At 33.2% G+C, this 24,551-nt stretch overlaps 1 protein-coding gene across 3 annotated transcripts in view; it reads left to right on the top strand.

Moving 5' to 3' along the window:
• The window catches only part of LOC149065775 (uncharacterized), a 73,063-nt gene that overhangs the window by 21,916 nt on the left and 26,596 nt on the right, over window positions 1-24,551 (top strand). For all 3 annotated transcript variants that reach the window (XM_089253604.1, XM_089253605.1, XM_089253603.1), the window contains 3 exons: window positions 6,928-6,990; window positions 11,569-11,700; window positions 22,747-22,866. In XM_089253604.1, coding sequence (XP_089109730.1) covers window positions 6,928-6,990; window positions 11,569-11,700; window positions 22,747-22,866 — 315 coding nt within the window. The remainder of the gene's footprint in view (window positions 1-6,927; window positions 6,991-11,568; window positions 11,701-22,746; window positions 22,867-24,551) is intronic.

Raw genomic sequence — 24,551 nt, 5'->3', positions numbered from 1 at the left:
TGCTAATTCCAGTGATTATGATTGGAAAAAAATCCCCATCCCTTTTTTTCCAATGTTTGTCTGCCTGTTCTGAAGAGCACTTGTTTTCCTTCCTGCTTGTGCTTTTGGTGTGCGTGTACTCTTCTTCTGTAGTAAATTTCATAATTTTTTCAACTTATAATAATTATGGGTTTTGCATAAGTCTCCAATTATGCCCAAACGTCAATATAAATATTTCCTAGACTTTGGATTCACATCCATACATGATCAAGGGATCATTAAGCCTCAATGTGTCATATGTAAAGAAGTACTGAGCAACGAATCACTGAAACAAAATAATTTAAAGAGGCACCTTGAAAGTAAACACAGTGCTTTTTAGTGACTTGAGAACAAAGTTTCTTCAAAAGAAAAGAACAGCAACTGACATGAATTTGTAATTGAAAAAAGACAGCTTTTTCTGTCCAGCAAGCCACTCTTGCTTCATATTATATAGCTTGGCGAATTGTGAAGGAAAAACCACACACTATATTGAAGTCCTTTACTTTTGATTAAACCAGCAGCTATAGATGTCTGCATTACATGTGGTGAAGAATATGCAAAAAAAAAAAAAAATTCAACAAATGCCACTGTCCAATGACACGATGGGCATGCATATTTTTGATACATCAACAAATATAAAAAAGTTATTTCATCCATCAAAACAAGTGGAAGGTTTAGTCTGCAACTGGCTGAAATCACTGATGTGAGTGAAGATGCTCAATTACGTACGATATGCTGGAGAGGTTTTAAAATTGAAGAAACATTTGTTTTCCGCCCACTTACTAACTGCACTATAGGTGCAGACATTTTCAATCTAACAGACTTATTTTTTTTTTAAAGAAGAAGGTTTGTCTTAGTCAATTACGTACGATATGCTGGAGAGGTTTTAAAATTGAAGAAACATTTGTTTTCCACCCACTTACTAACTGCACTATAGGTGCAGACATTTTCAATCTAACAGACTTATTTTTTTTTTAAAGAGGAAGGTTTGTCTTAGTCTCAATGCAACAACGTCTGTACTGATGGGGGTGCCGTCTATGCTTGGGACAAACCACAGATTCTATCCAAAAGTGAAAAAAATAAATTTTCAAGTTATGGCATTTCATTGTCTTCTGTACAAAAAAAATTTTGCATTCAAGAGGCTATCAGAAGATTTGTGTGTTGCTATGAAAGAGATCATTCAAATTGTCAATTTCATAAAAGCAAGAACTGTTTTCAAAAACAAATGCTGTTGTGTGAACTGTGTTTGTTTTGGATTTAGTTTGGAGAAAAACCCATTCTCTTCAGTGAAATTATGAAAGTGTTTTACTTCCATTTCCTAGTACATACCTATGTGAAGATGGCTTTTCTACACTTTCTGTCATGAAAATAGAAGCAGATTACAACCAGAACATGATATGAGTTGCTGCCTTTCAAAAAATACATCAAGTTATGCAAAGTCAAAGATCACACTGATGTAAAGTAACAGTTTTTTCTGAAGTCATTTCATAAATTATTTTGATTTTCTCTTTATTCCTATTGTCAAAGGTTTGAAGTGAACGGTGACCATATGTTCCGAAACAGTCGTTTTGACTTCAGGGGGTCATTTAAGTAAATTTCACAGATGAATAAATGAATTCTTTTTTTTTTCACTCGTTAAGGAAACGCTGACTGGACCAATGCCTCATATATACAAATACTTACACAAAGAGATACGTATCTGTAGGAGGTATTGACTGGACCCTAGAAAGAGACTCCCAGGCTCTGTACCTGGAAGCACTTTGCCTCACCCTTCCCTGAGGAACTCGAGCATCTCTAGCGAACCCAGAAAAAAAACAGACGATTAGCAAATACATGTTAGGCTGCAGAGGGCAATAGACGCAGGATAATTGTTCAAACTTTCATGAAGAGACATATTTCAGCTCACCATAAAAAAAAGCGGGTTTCTTTCTTATTTTCGTATCTTTTGATGTTTCTCCGAAAAGGGAAAGGAAAAGAATATTTTAACAGTACAAATGAAAAAAAATCTGGTGTCATTTTTGTGGTGGCAGAGTATATCACCACTCCCACCATTTCTTAACTAAGAACCTAAGTTCTTCATTCACTTATTTTTAGCAGGATTTTAAATGCGAGGTAAACGTATTCTATCACTTCAATTTTTCTTTAGTCTTCTGGCGTAAGCAAGTCGACATTTTCCTCTTCAGAAATTTTCTCCATTTTTTTCTCATTAGTGACCACACTTGGAAATGCCTAAAACGAAAAGATGCAAAAGCGATTTTTTAAGAAAATAGATTTCCGAAAACCCTAAAGATTTGACGACAGATGGGCAAATAATATATTGCAGGCTATGTGAAAAAAATATTGCTTGCGAAAAGAAATTCCAAGTTGACCAGCATGTGAAAACGAGTGGACATACTGCTAGGAAAGAAAAGAGTGAACAACATTTTTTTCTATGCAGGCACTGTTGACCACCGTTTTAACTCCACAGAGTGATGGGAAAAACAAATTTTTAATAGATTTATGCAATGCTCTGGTAGGAAGCAGCATTCCTTTCTACAAACTAAACAATATAAATTTTAGAAATTTTCCAAAAAAGTACTGTAAAAATCAGAATGTCCTGGATAAATCAACCATTCGGAAAAATTATTTGGAGATTGCGTACATGATCAGAAAATTTGTACTAACTTGAAAAGCAACCCTATTTGGATAAGTAGATGAAACCACTGATGCTTGTGGTCGCTGTGTGGCACATTTGATATGTGGAAAAATGGATTTTAAAGGGCCATCTCTTGATCACATTTGCTCTCATGCAAGGCTCTTGAAAAAGTGGATCATTCTGGAATCGCCAGATTTATAAATGATTCTTTGCACATTTTATGGCCACAAAGTGTTTCCTCCTGTGAAAACGCCCTTGCTTTTATCAGTGTTGCTGTCCCGTACATGGTGAAAGCTGGAAAAGCACTCAAAGTGTTTCACCCTAACCTTGTACACGTGTCTTGCTTAGCTCATGGGTTGCATCACATTGCAGAAAAAGTTAGAGAGCTGAATGTGTTCAAGAACATTATCATTTCATCCGTGAAAAAAATATTTTTGAAAGCCCCATTGCGATCAAAAGTGTACAAAGAAGCATGTCCAAATATCCCCCTGCCACCCGAGCCTGTTTTGACTAGATGGGGAACGTGGGTTGAAGTACCATTATTTTATTCTGAAAATTTTGATAATGTGAAAAGTGTGGTTGACTCTTTCAATCATGATTCATCTGCCATAATTGCCACGAAAGCGGTTTTTTCCAGTGAAATGCTGAGAAGAGATTTGAGTCTAATTCGAACGCATTTGTTTTAGTTGCCGAGCAACATAACCAAATAAGAAACCCGTGGTCTTCACTAAATGAAGCCATACAGGTTGTAAGGGAAGCTGAAAAACGTGTTTTAGACATTCCGGATTCTATGGGAGTCCATAAAAGAAAAATTGGAGTTGGTGTCGGGAAAAAATTGGGGTTTCTGGACATTGCAGGCAATTAACAGTTATTTAAATGGGGAAGCGAGAGATGTCCAATTACCATCTGAAATTCAAGAATCAGAAACCAAATTTTGTAAATATCACCCCGTAAGCTCTGTGGATGTAGGAAGGACATTTTCTGCATATAAAATTCTACTGCAGGATAAGAGGCAGAACATGACTATGCAGAACATTAAAAAGCATAGCGTTATATATTGCAACAGGAATTATGCTACTTGACGAAGTAAGTTAATATTTTTGTGTAAGAATATTTTTAATTATTTCTTAATGGCATGCAGTGAATTATGTGATGAGTTTTCCGAAAACTAAATATTTTTTGCGGAATTAGCATATTTTTACTTTTTTTTTTCTTTTTTAAATATGTGTTTTGGATTTTTTATTGCATGGTCATTATTTTAAATTGTAGGATCAATCAATGCCGCCAATGTTAATGCGTATTTTTCTATTTCCAACGCAACGTCATATTTCATTTTTTTTAATGCATATTTGCATTTTTTAGTGCATATTTGTATTTTTTTTAGTGCATATTTTTCCCTTTTTTTAGTGCATATTTTTCCCTTTTTTTAGTGCATATAATCCGGGCTCTAATAATCACCTATTTAAGGACATCACTCTTTGGTCCCAGAATACTTCCCATAGTGTTACTATATTCCACCTATAATGATAAATTCTGTATAATGATACTTTTCTCTAGTCTCTTCAGAATCATTATATAAGAGCTTCAATGTATATATAGATTTTTACGTGTCAAAACTATGGGGGCGGGGGGGGGGGCTTTTTTAAAACACAAGAATTCACAATTAATACATTTTTCTTGTAGAGCTGTACTTTATAAGGTTAATAACATATTCTTTGTTTTATTTGCCTTATTTTGTTTACAATAATTTATAAAAAAATTTAATAAAATATTTTTTAATGTTGATGTACCGAAGCACATATATATATGATGTTCAGAACTGTCATTTCAACTTTTTCTGGGGGGGGGGGGCAAAGAACATATACTCGATGACTCAATGTCTGTATATATATAGGGTAGAGGGCCCAAATATCACCATCTGAAGCCATTATTTTAATCAAAGTACTAATTCATGTAAAAATTGTTCTATTCTATTGGTCTAGACCAGTGATTCCCAATGTGAGCGTTAACGCCCCCTGGGGGGGGCGATGGAATGTTCCAGGGGGGCAGTAGAAGCTACGAGTTTAACATAGGATCCTATGGGTTAGATTCCATTGGGGGGCGATGGGGGAGAAAAAATTTCTGAAGAAGGGGGCGATGGGACAAAAAAGGTTGGGAAACTATAGTCTAGACTGTTGTCTAAAAAGATGAACTGAATTACAACTATAGCACATAATTTTTACACACCCCCAAAAAAAATATAATAATAATAATAACGTGCTGATCACATATTCCCAAGAGATCGTTACGATCTGTCCAGGGAATTTGTTAGCGTTAGTAGACATCCGTGCCCGACCCGGGATTCGAACCCAGACCTGCACAGTCAGAAGCTAGCTCCCTAACCACTGGACTGCCAGGCAGCTAATTAATAACAATTCAAGAGTACTCTATTGATATCACACAATTTGATATGTTCTGGCTATTTTTTTCCAAAATTCCAAAAATATGGAAAAAAAGCAGGCGGCTTTTTTCCCATATTTTTGGAATTTTTCCTATTAAAAAAAAGTGTTCCCAATATCACCCACTATATGTTCCTATTATTGCCTACATTTAAAATGGATTGAAATAAAGTTTAATTTATCTGATGATTACATTTCCTTTATTAAATGTTAAAATGACAATGAAATCGAAAATAATACAAGACAGCTTTTTTGTACTTTTAGAAATATTACTAACGTTCCCTTTTAACACTTTTTTTTTAAATACAACATCAAAAAAAAAAAACTTAGGAGCATTCTACACAAACATAATGTTTTGTTTTCTTTACTTTCCTCTTATTGCATTTTTCATTAGGCCATTTTAACCATATTTTGTTATAATAATTGTTTGAGTAAAGTCCTCCACAAATTGAACATTGGGCATCATTATCTTCTTTGCCACAACTGCTGTCGTCATCAGTTGACAGCATATGGAGGTTCTTCATCTTCTGAAGAGGGAAAAACTTCCTCCCATTTTTCAGATTTGCATTTTTTTGGAGCTGGTTCTTTTACAGCTTTGCCTGATTTTTTTTGCTAGTGTCTTGCCAGAAGTTGATGGACTTTCAAGTGATAGTGCTTTTCCTTTTTTTTTTCATTTTTCCATAGACAAGACGGGGTATCTGTTTAAAAAATAGAGGGAGCCATTTCATATGTGAACTTTTTTTCTTCAGAAAATGGGTGGCATAAATTATTTCTAATAACAAGTTGAAATTCCATTTTTTTTACATCCTTTGTTGTAAGTCTATAATGTACGTTTTGTCCATTTATAAATAATACTCAACACATTGATCTTTTACATCAGGAGATAAAAAAGGCCTTCGTCCTAGTGGCACATAAAGTAATTTTTTAAGTTTATCTTCAGGTTTTTTATGTAGCCTTTTAATGTAGATCCAGGTACTTGAAAAGCTTACAATGCTTTCAATAGTCCCATCTCTTTATTTTTACCACTATTACATTTCTTTCATTTTAATCTTATTCCACATCTTTCTATGTGACACCTGAAAAAAAACCTACTTCAAAAGTGTTCATAATATTGCCTAGGGTGATAATGGGAACACTGAAGTGAGCGATATTGGGAACAACCTAACGCTCAGATATGGCAGCCTCCACCCTCGGAGTCGAATCACAAACCAAGAAACAAACTACACTAAAATGTAGCCTGTTACAGTCCCTATCACTGCCTCAAGTGATATAACATTATCGCTTGAACTTTATTCATTATACTAAAAGTAATTAAACATGTTTATTAACTTATCGTACACAAAAATTAGAAAAAATTCCCAGAGAAAAGAAAGAACAATACAGGTGCGTCTAGCTCTCCACAAACAACTACTGAGGAGGAAAGCCTTGAAGTTTTGGTAGTAGCTACCAGTATTAATTAGGAAGGAACCTGGTAGTCAATATTAGGAACATGATATTTGGGCCCCCATACCCTATTTGTGTATATATATTTACCATTTCTTGTGTATTTTCTAAAGCTGGGGATGAAGGCCCAACCCCCCAAATGACAGGTCTGGTGATGTTGCTCTATTTCCTGGGTAATGGAAAAACCTGTTGTGTTGGTTAAACCTGGGTTTTTTTTGAGTGAAAGTGAGTTCCTCTCTCACTTTAGGGTCCTAGGTCCAGAGGCCACTAAATATTTTGAAATTGAAAAATATTTGAATCAATAAATGACTAAAAGATTTATTCATTATTCAATTTCAGTAATTTATTGTAGAATTAGTGTTTAATTTTAATTTTGTCTTATTTGAATCTTAGGTTTTTGAAAGCTATGTGTATACTGGATCATCAGACAAAACTGTGAAGCGGTTTCATATTATGGTATATTGTTTGAAATTATTCAGCATATTTTTTTCATGTTTTTTCCCATGATTGTGATTAGGCCTATTAAGGTGCAGGATTTTATGACCTGAAAAACAAAAACATAATCTTATCATTTTCCTCACTATTTCATCTCTTCTTTTCCAATTATTGCTTTTTATTGTATTGAGTTGAAAATATACAGCCATAAATACATTAATTTAATTGATGGAAAGTTAAAAATGATTTAAAATTGAAACTATCTCATAAAATTTAAATGAAAATGAATATGCCTACCTTAAAAAAAATACTTATGTGACTTATATTAACCTTATGTAAAAATACTATTCATTCTTCTAGTAGGATCTAGAATCACACTGAAGTATGAAAAATATTTTCAAATGTTCAAACCGAAAACTTTTGTAGTCTAGCAGTGTGTTCTTATAAATGTAAAAATTTGTTCCACATCACACATAGTTGTTAGAATAAATCTGAAGAAAGTCATTTCATGCAGAGATAGTGCTGTATTTGTTTTATCAAACTGTATATGGGAACCATATACAACATCATTTATTTTTTATTGAGTAATCTGGATCGCTTGTAATATTTTCTCTAGTTTTGAATTAACTAATAATTTTTGAATTAACTTAACTTGGTGAATGAATCCCGATACCACACACAAAGTATTATCCAACAGTCTTCAAATGTATTATTGCATTTGGTAATTTAGAAAAGTTGGAGCAGAATTTTCTGTTAAAGTTTTTGACCAATATATAACAGTCCTTTTAAATATTTATAGAAGATGTATTGATGCTTTTGATTCTTCACATCTGATCAATCAAAAATGCCAACTACATTCTTCAAGGCATCATAATTACAAAAATAATAGGAAGACGGCATTGAGCCATGTTCTCCAACATATGAAAACAGATTAAGATAAAAGAGGTAAAGCTGGTGCAGTTTCTTTAAAACTTTATATTTTCTTAGGAGCTTCCCTAAACACTTTTTTCCATTAAAAATCAATTTGTCAATATCGCAATAATTCTCCCAAAGTATTCAGCCAATCTGTGTAAGCCATGTGCCAGAAATATAACATGAACCTTTTTTTTAAAGGCTTTAGCCCCTTTGATCGTGCTGCATCCATTTAAAAAGAACATTTTCTCTTTGGTGCATAATTTTTCTGGTTTATCAAGCAGGGAAACAGCCTTTTGAAAAAAAAAAAAGTTTATATACATGGAGGTGTGTGTGGAAAAATCCCTTTTACCTGAAATAACATGGGAATTAAGAGAGCTGCAGCTATGCAACTTAAATGACAGTGTAACAAACTGACTACTTCTGAGCAAATGGAACAAACAGCAGTGGTAAATTTTTGAAGTTGGCCATTGAAATTCAAAAACAGGGAGATGGAGCAAAACTTCCAATTACGAAGTTAGAGAAAATTATTTAGCTGTTACAAAATAACATACAGTGCAAACATGGTGATGCATAGTCACCTGCAAAATGCCTAAAATAGGTAAACTTCACTTTAGGCCAGCAAAGAGAAAAGTGGGACAGACAAGAAATTGAATAAGAAAAAATTTGTTTTGATCAACCCTGCATCGTAAAGCTGCAAATTATTTGTAATTTTCAAAAAAATATATTTAACCAGCTCTGTATGCATTTCGTGGAAACAGCACGTATATTCACAAATATATAGTTTCTTTCAAAAATTTCAATTTTTTTCTCCTGTTATCATGTAAAGGAGTTTTCATAAAATTTCACGAATTTTATACAGAAAACTTTTTTTTATAACATAATCTTTATGTATTCCCCAAGAGAGCTTAACGATCTGTTCAGGAATTTGTTTATGTTAGTAGACATCCATGCCTTAATCAGGATTCAAATCCAGACCTGCACAGTCAAAGGCTAGCTCTCTTAACCACTCAACTGCCAGACCAGCAGACTTGACAATCTAAGAAAAAAAAATTATGCTGTGATTTGAAATCAAAACATTGAACATTCAGTGAGATAAGAGCATTTGAAGGAAATAATTTTTAAATATGTGTGCGCAAGAGATTATTTTTTCAAGTTTTTATTGTGAACTGTTTGGGGCAACTTAACTCTTTCAAACCAAGTACTCACAAATGGGGAGGGGGTGAGTTTTTTTTTTCTCTCTGTGGATATTATTTTTTTAACCTCAGGAAATTTAACCCTGATAACACACTTATGATTCTTGAAGTCAGGCTGAACTCCTTTCAGGTTATAAAAAGAATATAAAGTGAGTTTGTGCATACAGAGTCTGAAATGGTTATATGAAAATTCACAAGTCGACAGTATACAGTCTAATCCCATTACGGATACCGGAGAAATCACTTCATTATAACGAAATTTCGTTATAAAGGAATTCCAGGTTTTTCATTGTTTCTACGTCAATTTATCTGGGGATTAGAAAAATGTTCGTTAAAACAAGGTTTTTTTTCTCTATAACGGTATTCGTTAAAACAGGATTCAACTGTAGTGAGTTGTATTTGTTACTGTCATATGATTTTTTTGCTTTTCTATCATGTGATTCTTTGCTTATGTTTGCTGTTACATACGGTTCTCTGAATATTTGTACAAAAATATGTATAGATGGGGAGTCCCTCACCTTGGGCATCGGATGATGGCATTTTTTACTTCCGATGCCGTCGGTTTTTGTAAAACATTTATTTCTTTGACTTGAAATTTTATTACAATGACTCATACTTGTGTTTGTGTTTTTCCATGAAAGAAAATTATGCATTTTCATTTGACACCGTACATATGTTTTATGTTCAAGCACTGAGTTTCTTCTCTTATATGGGCATCAGAAATGTGTTTTGCTCACTCACATAATGCTAGGGAAAGTGGAGCTATTCTTGTGATAATCAAATGGCAAAAAATAATCAAAATGACAATTTGTGAAAAATATCGTTTCATCCCAATTGCTTTCACAAAGTAACTTGGATACAGCTCATTATATCATTAACATGTTTCTGAATTATTGGATACAGCTCATTATATCATTAACATGTTTCTGAATTATTGGATACAGCTCATTATATCATTAACATGTTTCTGAATTATTGGATACAGCTCATTATATCATTAACATGTTTCTGAATTATTGGATACAGCTCATTATATCATTAACATGTTTCTGAATTATTGCGATATTCAACTGGAATTTTTATTTAGGTTGCCCTATATAGTAGGCAGTAAAAATTTGGAAAAAAGAAATTTATATCTCTCTAGGGTTACCAGCCATCCTCTTTTTTAATGTCATTTCAAGTGTCCTCCTACATTTTGGAAAATTCACCCTTTTGTCCTCCTTTTCCAGTTTTTGGAATAATTTTCCTTTCTTTCTGAGGAAATTTTCTTCTCTGAAAAACATATATCTCTTCACTGATATGAGTGTTTTTGATTTTTTTCCAACATGCATTGACCAATAGTCATTGAAATTCTCAGAATTTTTTCTTTTTTTAGTGGTTTTGTTTTAGTTGGCAAAAGTTATTGCTATGTGGCCGGTTTTATTGGTCAGCATAGTGGCGCCATGTGTTCTGGAAATTGGAAAAATTAATGTTATTAAGGGTGCATGCGCAGGCATCCTCCTTTCTAAGTTTTCAAATCTGGTAACCCTGTATCACTCATACATGTGGGCTTGAAAATTATTTCCATCAAATGCTCATTCCTCACTGAATGTTCAATGTTTTCATTTCAATTAACAGTTTGGTATTTTTTTTCTCGCATTGTCAAGTTCTCTGTAGGTTTTGTGAAATTCTATTGAAAACTCCACATGCTATAAGCAAAAAATGTGTGAGGAAAATTAAAATTTTTGAAAGAAGCATTTATATCTATGTGAATATGTGTGGTGGGGCTCACATATTCACATTACTATTGTACTATTTACTCATGCTTATCAGGCATCCAAACCCTATCTGTGACGATTTTGACAATATAAGAATAAAAGGAAAATTTTGGTACTATTGTCATTCCGCTTCGAAAACAATCGTAGTAGTTTTTCCTCTGAATATTCATACAAAAACATGGTTAGGGGAGACTCGCTTCTTCAGCATCGAAGGATAACATTTTCTTGCAATGACGTTGGTTTAGTAAAAAGTTTATTTCTTTGACTTGAAATTTTATTACAATGACTCATACTTGTTTGTGTTTTTTCTTGAAAGAAAATGATGCATTTTCATTGGCCTTTTACAATTCATTGAGTGCAATTCCAAATCTACGTATTATCAGGGCAGTTTTAGGAGCATTATGGGTACCCAGAGTCAAGTGATTTTTTTGGGGCCCTGTCAGGCAAATTTACGTGCTTACTCTCTAAAATTTGAACCAAATCTTATTTATATGAGACCCCTCTTCTTTTGAGGTCCCATGCTATGCCCGGGTAAGCCCATTTGTTAAGATGGCACTGTGTATTTCCAAGTTTAGTAGTAGTGTATATAACTCGATATAATTATATTGTCTAATAATTACACAGAGTGAATCCGATTTTATGGAATTCAACAACATTTAATTTCAATATTTTTTAACTGTATCAATGGTTTAGCTTTTGTACTACTCAAATTAATCTTACTTTGTATATTCCAGGATACCAAGCAAATTACCACCTATGCTGATCATGATGATTGTGTTTTAGACCTGCATGTGAATAGGATCACCAAAGGAGAAACAATTCTTTATACTGTCAACTCTAATATATTCAATGTTTATGTTGCTGAGGTAATTGTATGTGATATCTCGCAAGTGACTGTAATTTCTCTGTTTTTAGTTAGGTGCTGCCAGCAAGGTTCGTACGCCGCTTAAAAACTCCTTAAAAAGTCATTAATTTTCATTTCCTTTTTAAGAGCCTTAAAAACTCTTTAAAATCTGCCCTGCTGTTTCTGAAATAAGTCATTACTTTTCTCATACCCTGAATGCTTCCCTCTGAGGTGATGATACTTGATGCTGAAAGAAGATCCCTGAAAAAAAGGAGAAAAAGAAGAGAAAAAAAAAATTTATTTATAGGGATTTCAAGGCTACCTGTAGCAGCTCTGTGGAGGACTCATGCAGCCAAGAGGCGAGGACATATTCCAGTGGCCTCATCTGCTTCTGATTGGTCATGAACTAGTGGCCCTAGCTCCTCCCACCCAGGTGTTATTCAGAAGCATATTACCTTTGCAGTGGTAAATGAAAAAAAAAGTGTAGTGTCGAGCTATAGTTTCCCTATAGCTGTTGGCAATACTGCAGCACTGAGCTATAATTTCCCTACAGCTCAGTGCTGCAGTATTAACAACTTAGTTATTTTCCGACAAAATCTGGTCTTTTTTTCAGCCATTTAGTTGAAAAAAATACCCATCTAGTTCCTAGTTGTTTTTCTAGTCTTTTTCTGAAATTTTCCTGCGTTCTATTATTAAATTTTGTGAAAATACGGGAAGGAATCCCAGGAAATATGGGACATATGGTCATGAAAGTAATGACTAAATTTAATTCTAGTTGTTTTTGATAAAGAATGTCTACAGTAATTGGAAATTTTTTTTGACTTGGGAACAGGGTTTCTCTGTGTCCTCTTGACAGGCATCCTTTGGTTTTAATTGATGCATAGTGTGGTCTTTTAATCCATCATATATTTTTTTGAAGGATGCCTGGTAAAAAGTGAGTTTTTAATAAACTTTGGTTGCTAAAAAGTGAATACAAAGAATGGCTACTGCAAGTAAGCGACCGTTTTAAAGCAAAATGTGGCGTTCGTAACAAAGTTTTCAATATAGCAGGAATGGGAGAAACTGAGGTAAAAATACACATGAAAGGTAAGAGTATTGGTTTAAATTTTTTTATTTTATAAATACTATGCAGAGGCTTAATACCCATATATAAACATATCTTAGCTACCTTTCATCGTTCGACATTCTTCTTTCACGCTGTCATCAGCCACGCTTGTAAATTGGTTTTTGTTTGGTTTGGCGTAGCCGCAGGTCTGGATTCTGCTTTGGGAAGGTGCAAATTGAGAAACATTTGTGATATGACGCAGGGCAGCACTCTGTTTTTAGCCAGTAGAAATCAGCCTTATGACTGTGATTGTCATGGATTACAGTAGCTACAGTGATGTATAGGAGCTCTATGTGGTCGCTGTTGTGTGCTGACGGCATGATATAAAGCTGTCGCAATACGCTCCTTTCACATGCTATGGATTCATCCATATGGCAGATCCTCCACACAGAGATAATTGCTTTTTCCTTCACGCGAGGAGATGTAACAGTCACCACACTCAGTCTGCAGTTCACTGTTTTGTGTGTGAAGGTATGGAGCGAAATGAAATTATTGCTTTATTTGTCAATTACTCCACTGTCAAAGGAGAGATTGTATTCATTGGATCCACCCCATTAACCACGAAAATGATGTAAGGATGTCTGTCACATTATTTGATTAATTAATTAATCAAATTGTAATTATCCAAAGTATTATCCCAAAGTACAAGTCTAGCTTCGACCAATGCAATAAAAAGTTCACTATTGATAGCCATTCTTGCTAATTTTCAAAGTAAAATCTACAGAGAAAATTGAACTAAGAACTCAATTTAATAAAATAAAAAGTAGGAAAACTACAGCCAAACCACTCAGAGTAGCTCCGTACTGAGGAATGTCCATAGCGTGTAAAATCATGCATTGTCGCGTAGGCCACTGTGTTGTTGTAAACGGCAGCTATCTGTTGTAGTGGCAGTGGATGGCAACCACCCAATTGCTCATGCCACCAATGGAATGTCTGCATGTGGACGAATCCGTAGCATGTGAAAGGAGTGATGCAATTGCATTGAAAATAAAACGTAAGGACATTCCAGATCAGGTGCGGATTCAGGGAGGGGGATTTATTTTGTAGCTTTGTTGAATCGTCCTGCATTTTACAGGACAGGCTGATTTTTCCTTATTATTCATGGTGCTTGGGAGTAGGCCCCCTAGATCCGTGTCACCATCCCTCTAGATCCATGTCCGTTCCAAAATTGAAAGTAAAATACAGTTGCCTCTTATCAAAAAGTTGATGAATTCTGATGGTCTCTGTTTATATGATTTCATATCAAAAGTTGTTGCTTTTCAAGAGGAGATGCAAATGTCTTGCAGTATTATATTCTGCTCAGGGGCTATGCAGGACCTGCCTAGGAAGGGGGGGGGGGGACACATTTCCTTTATTGATTTTAAAAATTTTAATTTTTTCCCCTCAAGAAAGTTTTTTTTGATTGGGCCTATGAGCATGCCGAGGGGTACCCCCTCGGGAGAATCCTATATTTCTGGATTCCAAACGTGGGCACGTCTGATAGAAGTTCCTAATCTAGGAATAAATTTTTCATAGCTATGCCTCAAAGGGTAAGAATATATGACTTGCCCCCCATTTCTTTTGCTCAGTGTTGAATTACATATCTAACCAGAAATTATAATTTGAGTAAATGTTTTTAGTTATGACAGCTTCTTTTGGGATTTACAAAATTGCAGTAAATAGATGAAAAAAAATACAATTCTACTGTCAAATTTAATTTTCAGACGATGCTTTTAGAAAAGAAATTATTATTCTACCTTGTTTTTCTTTGAAAAATTTTGAGGTTTATTGCTTATTAATGTTTTCTATTTCTTTTCAGGAGCTAAACATTAAAGGCAGTCTGCAGGGGGATGACAAATTACTTAAGCCCTGCATGTTCATCAAATGTACCATCTTGTTCTTCTGGGGAACTCTCAACATCTGAAAACACTGAATTCATTTATAGCAAAGAAAGAAGTACTGTATGCCGAAACTCTGTGGGTATGGAAATGTGTTAAACATCATTATTTGTACAAATGTTGTGGAGATACTTCAAAACTCTTCCAAGTAATGTTTCCTGACAGCTAAATAGCAAAAAAAATTAGCTGTGGAGAAAGGAAAGCTGCCTACTTGTGTCACTTTGGATTAACACCACACTACCAAACAGTTTTTTCAGAACAGCTTAATGCACTGGAAAAGTACTCATCTTTTTTATGAAAGTCTTAATAGTAAAAACCAAAATAAAAAAAATGGAAATGTACATCAGATATTGGAGCTCACGTAAAGACAGGACTCAGTATTTAACCTCTATTCTTGGAACACTCAAGGGCTGATCATCTCCTCTGTTCTTTTTCTAAAGCTACTGAAAAATTGGAATTGGCAAAACTGTTGTAAATCTCAATGGATGGGCCATCAGTGAACTGTACATTCTTTGAAAATTTGCAGCATGACTTGCAAAAAGAATATGGAATGCAATGTGTGATTATTGGAAGTTGTGGCCTCCATATATTAAACAATGCTTTTATGAAAGGAGCATGTGCAACTGACTGGAATATATCATCTATATTGAGCAGTTTATACTGGATTTTCAAGGGTTCCTCTGCAAGGAGGGAGGATTTTCTCAGTATGAGCAAGACAAAAAACTTCCCATGAAGTTTTGCCATATCAGATGGCTTGAAAATTGTCTAGCGATTGAGGGAGCAATTGAAATTTGGGAAGATATTATGACTTATATAATAAAATGTTGAAAGCGGAACATTTCCTAAAGTGACATGGAAGTCCTTCTCAATAATCTCAGAAGCCTCCAAAAATTATGCTATTGTGATCAAATTTAATGTGTTCTTGTCTATTTTAAATATTTTGCAACCATTCTTGATTGCTTACCAGAGTGATAAACTTTTGCTGCCTTTTTTTGCTGAAGACACAATGAAAATGATTAAAACAGTGCCTTAAGCTCTTTAGAATAATGAAGGATGACAGCATTGAAGCAATCAAAACTGTGGAAATATCTGTAAATTTGACTTCACTGATGAAAGTTTACATTCACTGAAACGCAATGTTAGTTTTGGATTTATTGGAGACCAGGCAGTTAGAGAAAATGTTCCAAAAAAAAACTGACAGATAAAGATCACCTTACATTAAAAAACGAATGCCACACATTCATAATAAAATTCATTCAGGCACTTATGGAGAAATGCCCTATATGTTGGTACAAAATTTTTTTCATCATGTTTAGACAAGATATATTGTTACATGCCAAGAAATTTCAAAAACAAAGTTCAGAAGAGTGTAATCTCTCATCTTATTTGTCCCAAAAAAACAAATATCCATTGAAGTTGGAGATGAAATCCTCTCTTATCCGTATGAGGATTTTCTACAAGTTGTGAAAAGAAATCTGTTTGCATTTGAAGCATTCGTTCCAAAAACTATGTCATTGAACAGTTTTCTCTTTCCATACTTGAGTGACAAAAAATGATAGGCTTTGAAGTTTATTAAAAGTTATTTTGATCTTGTTCCATGGACAAGCATCTGTGGAACGAAGTTTTTCAGTCAATAAAGCCATTGAAGTTGAGAATTTGAAAAAGGAATCATACATTGTACAAAGACTGGTTTTTGATCAAATAAGGTTGTATGGTGGGGTTCTAAATGTTCCCATCACACAGCAATTGAGGCTCCCTGCATCATCTGCTAGACATAAATGCACCCAATACTTAGAAGATCAAAAACAATCAGTAGAAATGAGAGAAAAGAGAAAATGCGTTGAAAATATTAAAAATTTGAAGGAAAGAAAGCAGTGGATTGAAGGAAACATTTTGAGGAATGAAAAAGAAGCAGACATGCTTATAGAGAAAGGGGAATGAAAAAGAAGCAGACATGCTTATAGAGAAAGGGGAATGAAAAAGAAGCAGACATGCTTATAGAGAAAGGGGAATGAAAAAGAAGCAGACATGCTTATAGAGAAAGGGGAATGAAAAAGAAGCAGACATGCTTATAGAGAAAGGGGAATGAAAAAGAAGCAGACATGCTTATAGAGAAAGGGGAATGAAAAAGAAGCAGACATGCTTATAGAGAAAGGGGAATAAAAAAGAAGCAGACATGCTTATAGAGAAAGGGGAATGAAAAAAAAGGCCCCTCCTTGTTTTTGAAGTCTAACATACTGAAAAAAAAACAGTAAAAGAAGAATTATTCATTGACAATGAAATTGAAATAAAAAAGAAGGACCTAGATAAGTTCTAATCATTCCTGCCACAAAATGGTGCCACTACATATGAGAATTCACCAACACCTTTGAGTTTTGGGGTCTCATGTTATACCTAGTTTTGTAAATAAAAGTTTTGCAAAAAATTTTTACTCTGAACATCATTATAGTACAACTTTTTTTGTGTATGTGTTGATCCACTTTCACCAAGAGTGGTGAGTACAGAGTTGCTGCAAATATAATTTTCTAAAGAAAATCTTTTTCATCTGTGGTTTTTATTTTAAATAATTGAGGAGAAATGAATATCACTTAGAGTTTTTATAATTTATGCTACTCTATAATAGGTTACACTTTTGACCAAAACTTGAAGGTTTTAAAACACTTTGGTGGCAACAGAAAAGTATGGACTATCTGTATGTAGATTTTATTATTTTATGAATTCTTATAATGCTGGGTAGCAAAAATCACAAGTTGTAATTTCTGAACCACTCTGCGCCTATATTTTTGAGGCGAGGAAAAATTTGTGTATCAGATTCAAAACAAATTTGCATTTGTGCCTCCCCTCTTTTTTTTTTTTTGCTGTAAAACTCATAAGTTATGAAGTTTGCCATGACTCCTTAAAAACCGATTGGAAACTTCATTTTTGTTTAGGAAATGTTGTATGAACCCTGTGCCATCCTAATGAATTTTGCCTTCTGAATTTTGTCGAAGAGTCTTAACTTTGGTTAATTGCCCAGCTGCCACTTTAACTTTCAATTTTGGAAATAGATTACATCATTTTGAAAACATAACATGCATATCTCAGACACTCATAAATATGTTAGGGAGACACACATATACAGGGTGCATAGCAAACAGCATGTCTGACATTTTACTGGTGAACCATTGATCTTAGAAGCATACTTTGAATTAGAGAAAGTTTCCAAATAATGTGTAGCACTCAGATATGTCATTCATAATTCAAGGGGTTGTGTAGTTATTGGAATAAAAAAATTAACTTTTTATTCAGTCCCGGGGGGAGGGTGCCCCAAAATCCTAATTAGAAAGTTGTTACCCTGTCTCTCCTGATGTAACAACAAAAAAAGATTCACTGTTTCTAAGTTCAATATTCACTGTAATATTTGAATTCGAAAAAAATATAGAAAAAATGGAAAAACAGCTCTAAATGCAGAAAAACCATTTTACCCGCAGTTAACACTGTTTTTTCCCAAAATTTCTTACATTTTTGGAATTTGAATATTTCAGTGAATATTGCAGTTAGAAACATTGAATTTTTTTGCTGTTGCATCAGCAGAGACAGGGCAACAATTTTCTAATTGGGTTTTGGGGCACACAGGGACTGTATAAAAAGTCAATTTTTTTTCATTTTAATAACATACAACTCCTTGAAACATGAATGATATATCTGAGTACTACACGTTATTTGTAAACTTTTTCTAATGGGAAGTATCCCTCTAGGATCAACAGTTCACCAGTAAAATGCCATAATCTCTGTTTGCTATGCACCCTGTGTATAAAGCCAGCATTACACTATAAAATTTTTCTAAAAGTTCTTTTATAAAATTTTAAAAATTTGACCAATAAGATTATCTGTTACATTTGCTCGAATGCAGGTTTAAAAAATGATTCGGATTACGCTATGTAAAAATCACTGGCGATCAAGCCGCTGCCGACCAGGAGGGAGCTAGAAAATTTCCAAAGACTGTAGAAAATTATTGAAGAGAAAGAATATTCACTTCAGCAGGTGTTTAACACTGACGAAACTTCACTATTTTGGAAGAAAATACCACAGAGAACATTTATCACCCAAGAAGAAAACCGAGCCCCTGGTTTTAAGACAAGTTAAGGTAGACTTACTATGTTGTTTGTGCAAATGCGTATGGGTACATGGTAAAGCCCGCCGTCATTTCCAAATCTATGAATCCGTGAGCATTGAAGGGAAAGGATAAGTCAAACTCCGCACAGACAGGCCATTCAAAGTTCTTTTGATACTGAATAAAACTCTTGGACACCCAGATGTCAATGAGTTCAAAGCTGATGGTGTGGAAGTATATGTCTCCTAATACAACATCTATCATTCAGCCCCCTTGATCAGGCTGTAATGCGAGCATTCAAGGCTCACTATACATGTCACTCAATGAAGATGATTGTACATGCAATAGAAAAAGATGCAAATACAGAAAATATCTTGAAAGTATGGAAGAATTACACTATCGCTAATGCCATTACTGTCATCACTAGAACCATGGCAGCTCTTGAGAGAAACAGTTAACTCTGGTTGGATTAACCTTTGGCCACAATGTGTGCTCCAGGACAGAACCAACTGAAGAGATTATAAAAGACATTGTCACGTTAGCGAAACAGGTGGGTGGAGAAGGGTTCAATGATATGGATATAGAAGAGAAGTTGAACAGCTAATTAATAGCAATTCAGATGCATTGACCAAGGAGGAATTAATGCAGCTGATTGCTCATGAAACAAGTGATACCAGAAGATGATCAAAATAAAGAAGTAGAAGACAAGTTCACCATGAGTAACATAGCAGGAGGGCTTCACAAGTTCAAATCAGCAGTAGATTATTTTCATGATATAGATCCCTCTATGGTATGTTCTTCACATGTAGAAAAATTTGTAGAGGATGTCTTGTCAACATACTCCAACATACTTGATGATATGAAGAAGAAACGACAAACAGAAATCACAATGTTCTTTCAGAAAACCACCAACAATCAATTGCTGCACCCTCTTTTACATTCCCTTATACTTTTGCTCATCCTGCTCTTCTCATGATGTTCAATAAATGAGATAAGCAAATAAAGAACTATGGTTTCGGTTATTCACAGATTTCCCATATTTTCCCCACCTTCAGAATGTAACCCCCACAAATACGGGGGCGATGATAATTTAGAGTGATATTGGATATTTTAGAATTATATATGCGCGTGACAGTGTATGCAATTTTGGTCAGGGAAATTGTTGAATTTGGTCAGGAAAATGTTCAAGCAGATTTTGTTGGGGACCCTGTCTTGGGAAAAATCTATAGGCCTGTATTTTTGTTCTCAAAAGCCTTCAAAAATATAATGTGGAATTTTTTTTCAAACAAGTATAACCATTTTGTATTTATTATATATATTAGATATATGTTTATTAAAATATATGCAGAAAAAATCAAAGTAATTTTAAAAAAATCAACGCTGTTTTGGTAAAATACCTTTATAAATAAGCATGTTCAAAATCACTTTAAAATATATATATATATGTGTGTGTATGAGATTAATAATAATATCTGGATTTATATCAAATACAAAATAATTCTTTATGCAAAAATATACTATCAGATCGCAAAAGTTTGCCTTTGTTGCATCATAAGAAATATTTATATATCAATTAAAAGTGAAATTAATTATTCTTTTACATTATTTGGAATTTGAACACTTTTCTAAGAATCTGAACATGAAGGTTTAATTAAAAAAATTATTTTATTCAACAATAAATGAATTTATTATAAGTATGAATTTAAACCAAAAACTTTTTTTTTCACCAACCCTGGTTTGACACATTACATTAACATTTCTAATTATTTCATGAATTCATTTAATCCTAGAATTTTAAAATTTATTAAATTTTTTTGAATTATTGCATTAACTACTCATGAAGCTTAATTTAGTGAATACTGTAATGTATAAGCGTACATGAAAAATAAAATATAAATTTTTTTCTTTTTATAAAGCATGAATCATTATATTAAGTCAAAATGTACAAATATAATTAATGCAGTCGTATAAGTACAATTGTGTTTTGTTACTCAAGTGTATTAATTGTCAAAATAATGTTTACTCTTCTATAGTCGTCTTAATATATTAATAGGATTAAATTTAAAAAAAAATTTAAATTCATGCTGTGCATCCAAAAAAGTGCTTAAAAAATTGTTTTACAAAAAAAAAAAATTAAATTTGACTTTTTTGCTCTAAGGTTTACATTTTTTTTCCTAGTCATAATCTGTATTTTTTGTGAGCATTTTAGTGAAAATTTCATTTGAATGTATTGAAAATCTGCAAAGTTATGATATATTTTCATAAATAATATTGCTTGAATCTAGCCTTAGAGACGTCATTTGTGGCGTTAGAAAACATTTTTTTTCTCAAAAAGTTTTTGAGATATGTACATGAAATTTTGCATGGCCAACAAGGATGGTAGAAGCAATAAACAAAAAATAATGATTGGAATCTGGGATGATGGGTTGCATTTCAGTATCTAGTTGAATGATTTGAAATTATTGGAGAGATAATCTTATATCCAGTCTTATTTCGATGAATTTTGTGTTGCGAGCCAGAATAAATATATTAATGGTCAAAATAACATTATTTTTTCTCCAGTCTTTTACTTCATATATTTAGGAGAAATTTAATATAAAAGTTGTTTTGGTAACTGCTGTGCCTCTGGTCTAAATATATTAGAGAAATTGTATTTTTTCTAACGAGAAATACCACAAAAACAAAGTTAATATTTTTTTTGCATATAAATTCAAATGTAAGTGTATGATTATTTTTATTCATATTCTGTATGTTTTTGTGAACACTTTAGTGAAAATTTCATTGGAAATTGAAAAAATTATGATTTATTTTCTCAAACAATGTCGCTTAAAAATTGAGCCTCGGGAAAGTAAATCTGCATAATTTTTTGATAAATTTCAACATTTGCTTTCTCAAAAAGTTTTAGAGATTTGTGAATAACATTTCACACAGTTAATGAGTTAATAAGGATGGTAAAAGCAACAAATAGAAAAAAAATTATCAAAATCTGTGGACATGGATTTCATGGCTGGGGGATTTGACGTGGAATGACCCGCTCTACAGTCAGTTGAAAAGTAAGGTATCAAAAAAATTTGGGGTTATTCTTTCTTTAAATGGTTTGGAGAAAAGAGAGGAAAAAATTTTCTGGTGTCCGCGTGGTCTTACTAAAAGAAAAGGCTTTACATTTTACATGCGTATTTGGCAAAAATAATTTAAATGCAAAAAGTTTAACATCCACAATCATATCAAGTGAAAAGTTTTTATTCATTTTTTCATTGATTAAATATTTTATTCATTTTAAAAATGCTTAGATTATTGAAAAATGCGTATTGTGCATGTAAAATGTTTTATCTTGCTTGAATGCATCATTTTTCCAAGCCGTTACAGATATAATGAAGTTTACCTATAGCGAATAGTTTCGTTGTTTTTTCCGACTTCGTTATATATGGGTCTTAATGTATAGGCTATATGTCATACAGCAATTTCCAGGCACCAAGTCAGTAAAATTTTTTCCTGATTTATGAATAAAAATATAATGAATTTCAGTGTATGTAATGTAGTTACAGCTATTCTCAGAAAGCAGTGGTGGCTCTAGGGCAGTGGGATATGTGTGGCAACATGGAGCACGGCTATAGGATCCTTATATCAGGAGTAAGAAAAAATAATAATAGCAAATAAATTTGAAAAAAAAACAAACATTTTGTCTGCAAAATTTAAACTATGAATGTATTGGATGGAATTGTGTGTGTTTGCAGATAAAATTATAATTTTATGCATACACATGGTGTATACAAATCTAGGAAAATTTTCTAGGTCATTGTACAGGCAGCACTGGAAGGGCACTGAAAATATTTTTTGCCCTGATGACATTTTTGTTCTGAGTAACCTCTGCCGGGAAGCACTGGTTATTTTTGCTAGTAATTGATAAAATCATTCTGTTTTACATGTAATCAAAAGTTATTCTATAACTATCCAAGAAATATTTGTGTTTATATTCTTGTATGAAATTCACAGACAGGTATTATATTGAAGAAAATTATACTGAAGTGTCAGATCAGTTGTATGTGTGGTCAGTGGGAAACAATATTTCTGGGTACGAAAAGTGGAAAAATGGTAACATTCAGCATCCACACTGTGAGTACATCTAATTTTTTTTTTAATTTTTCATATTTTCATGGTGTAAAACTAGTGCTTACATAAAAAATTAGTCTTAAGATACTAATTTGTGCTCATGTGAACTTTCTCATAGCATTTCAAGTCTTGGTAATCAAGATCATGATTTCTTTCTTGACTTTAATTCAGGTCACTATATTGCTAATATTGTTCTGAATTTTTATGATATTCAACAGGAATTTTAACATAAGTTGCCCTATATGGGTGGCAACTAAATTATGAATTGATATCTTTTGCACATGTCAAGTTGAACATTAGTTTCATTAAATTCTCATATCTTATTGAATATTCAATGTTATCATTTTAAGAGTTTGGTATGTTTTTCTTGTGTGTTGTCAAATTCCCTGTAAGTCTCATAAAATTTAATTATTAAATCTCTACATTATAAACAAAGTACATGTGAAAAAAAATTGGAACTTTTAAAAGGAACATTTATGTCTTGGTAAATGCATGTGCTATTTTTATGAAAATGCATATAAACATTGCATACAGCAAGTAAAATATTTTGTGATAGTTACTAATCATTTCCAGCTTCTTATGAAAGAAGGGTTGATAAAAACATTTCTTTTTATTCAATTTCTTGTCGGTTCCATAAATACACATTTGTGACCCAATCTTCACTGAAAAGTACAAGTCCAATCATTTTGTTTACATCCCTGAATTCACAGTACAATTAATGAAGTATTTATCTACAAATTCGAAATAATGTCTAAAATTCAGTGTCTGGTGGCTTTTGGCTGTATAAAATATGTCTTCCTATGCTAATCATGAATGAGATACCATCTGGTCAGTTTTGCTTCACCTGGAGCATGGCGAGAGGTTTTGTTGATCCAAAGACTTTGTCTTTTTTTACATTTATTGGCATTTCTTGAAGCTTTTGCAACCTTTTGTGGGTCTTGGCCAAGGTTTATATATTTATATATATATATATATATATGCATGATTATATACTCATTGCTGTATTTGGTTGCTATATTTTGGCTTCACTGAAAAGGGTCCATCTTTAATAAAATGAAGTCCTTAATCAAATGAAATTACAAATCTCTAGTCAATGCTAAAGACAAAAAAACTGGGTAATTTAATTAAACAGTTAGAGTATTTTAATAGATTACAAAAACACGTGCGGATTCACAAAAGGTATAAAAAGTTGGTAAAAATTCTATATAAATATCAAAAACTAAAATAACGATAAAGTATAGAGTATAATATAGTCTTCTTTTCAGAACGTTTTTGTGCATACCCTTCTCACCACTATTGATAACATATCTTGCCTTCTTTTTAAATCTTTCAATTTGCTATCTTTATAGACCAATGTTAATTTGATCATTTTCGCTGCGTGGTCATTTTCTACACACAATGGCTAATTAGACCTAGACATATTACCAAAATTTTAACAGCATTCAACGTTATTTTCTCCATGTGTCTCACTGAGAGTTTGATGCACTAACTCTTCCATGGGGGACTTCCTACTACAGCTACTTAGCATGAAAGCACACCGCTTTCGAGCAAATGCTACCAAAAAGTATATTATTATTATACAAAAACAGCAAGCTTGTAGAAAAGCATGTTACTGAATCACATGACAGTCTATTTTTCCATGCTACTACTAAGCCAGACATGCACCTCGTCCATATTCCTCTGTGGAA

Source organism: Pholcus phalangioides, unplaced genomic scaffold, assembly GCF_987345545.1.
Source record: "Pholcus phalangioides strain wild (caught in Gottingen) unplaced genomic scaffold, Ppha-v1.0 ptg000039l_1, whole genome shotgun sequence".
Taxonomy (NCBI): Eukaryota; Metazoa; Arthropoda; class Arachnida; order Araneae; family Pholcidae; genus Pholcus; species Pholcus phalangioides.
Note: the sequence above shows the minus strand (reverse complement) of the source record. Positions and strands in the feature narration are given on the sequence as shown.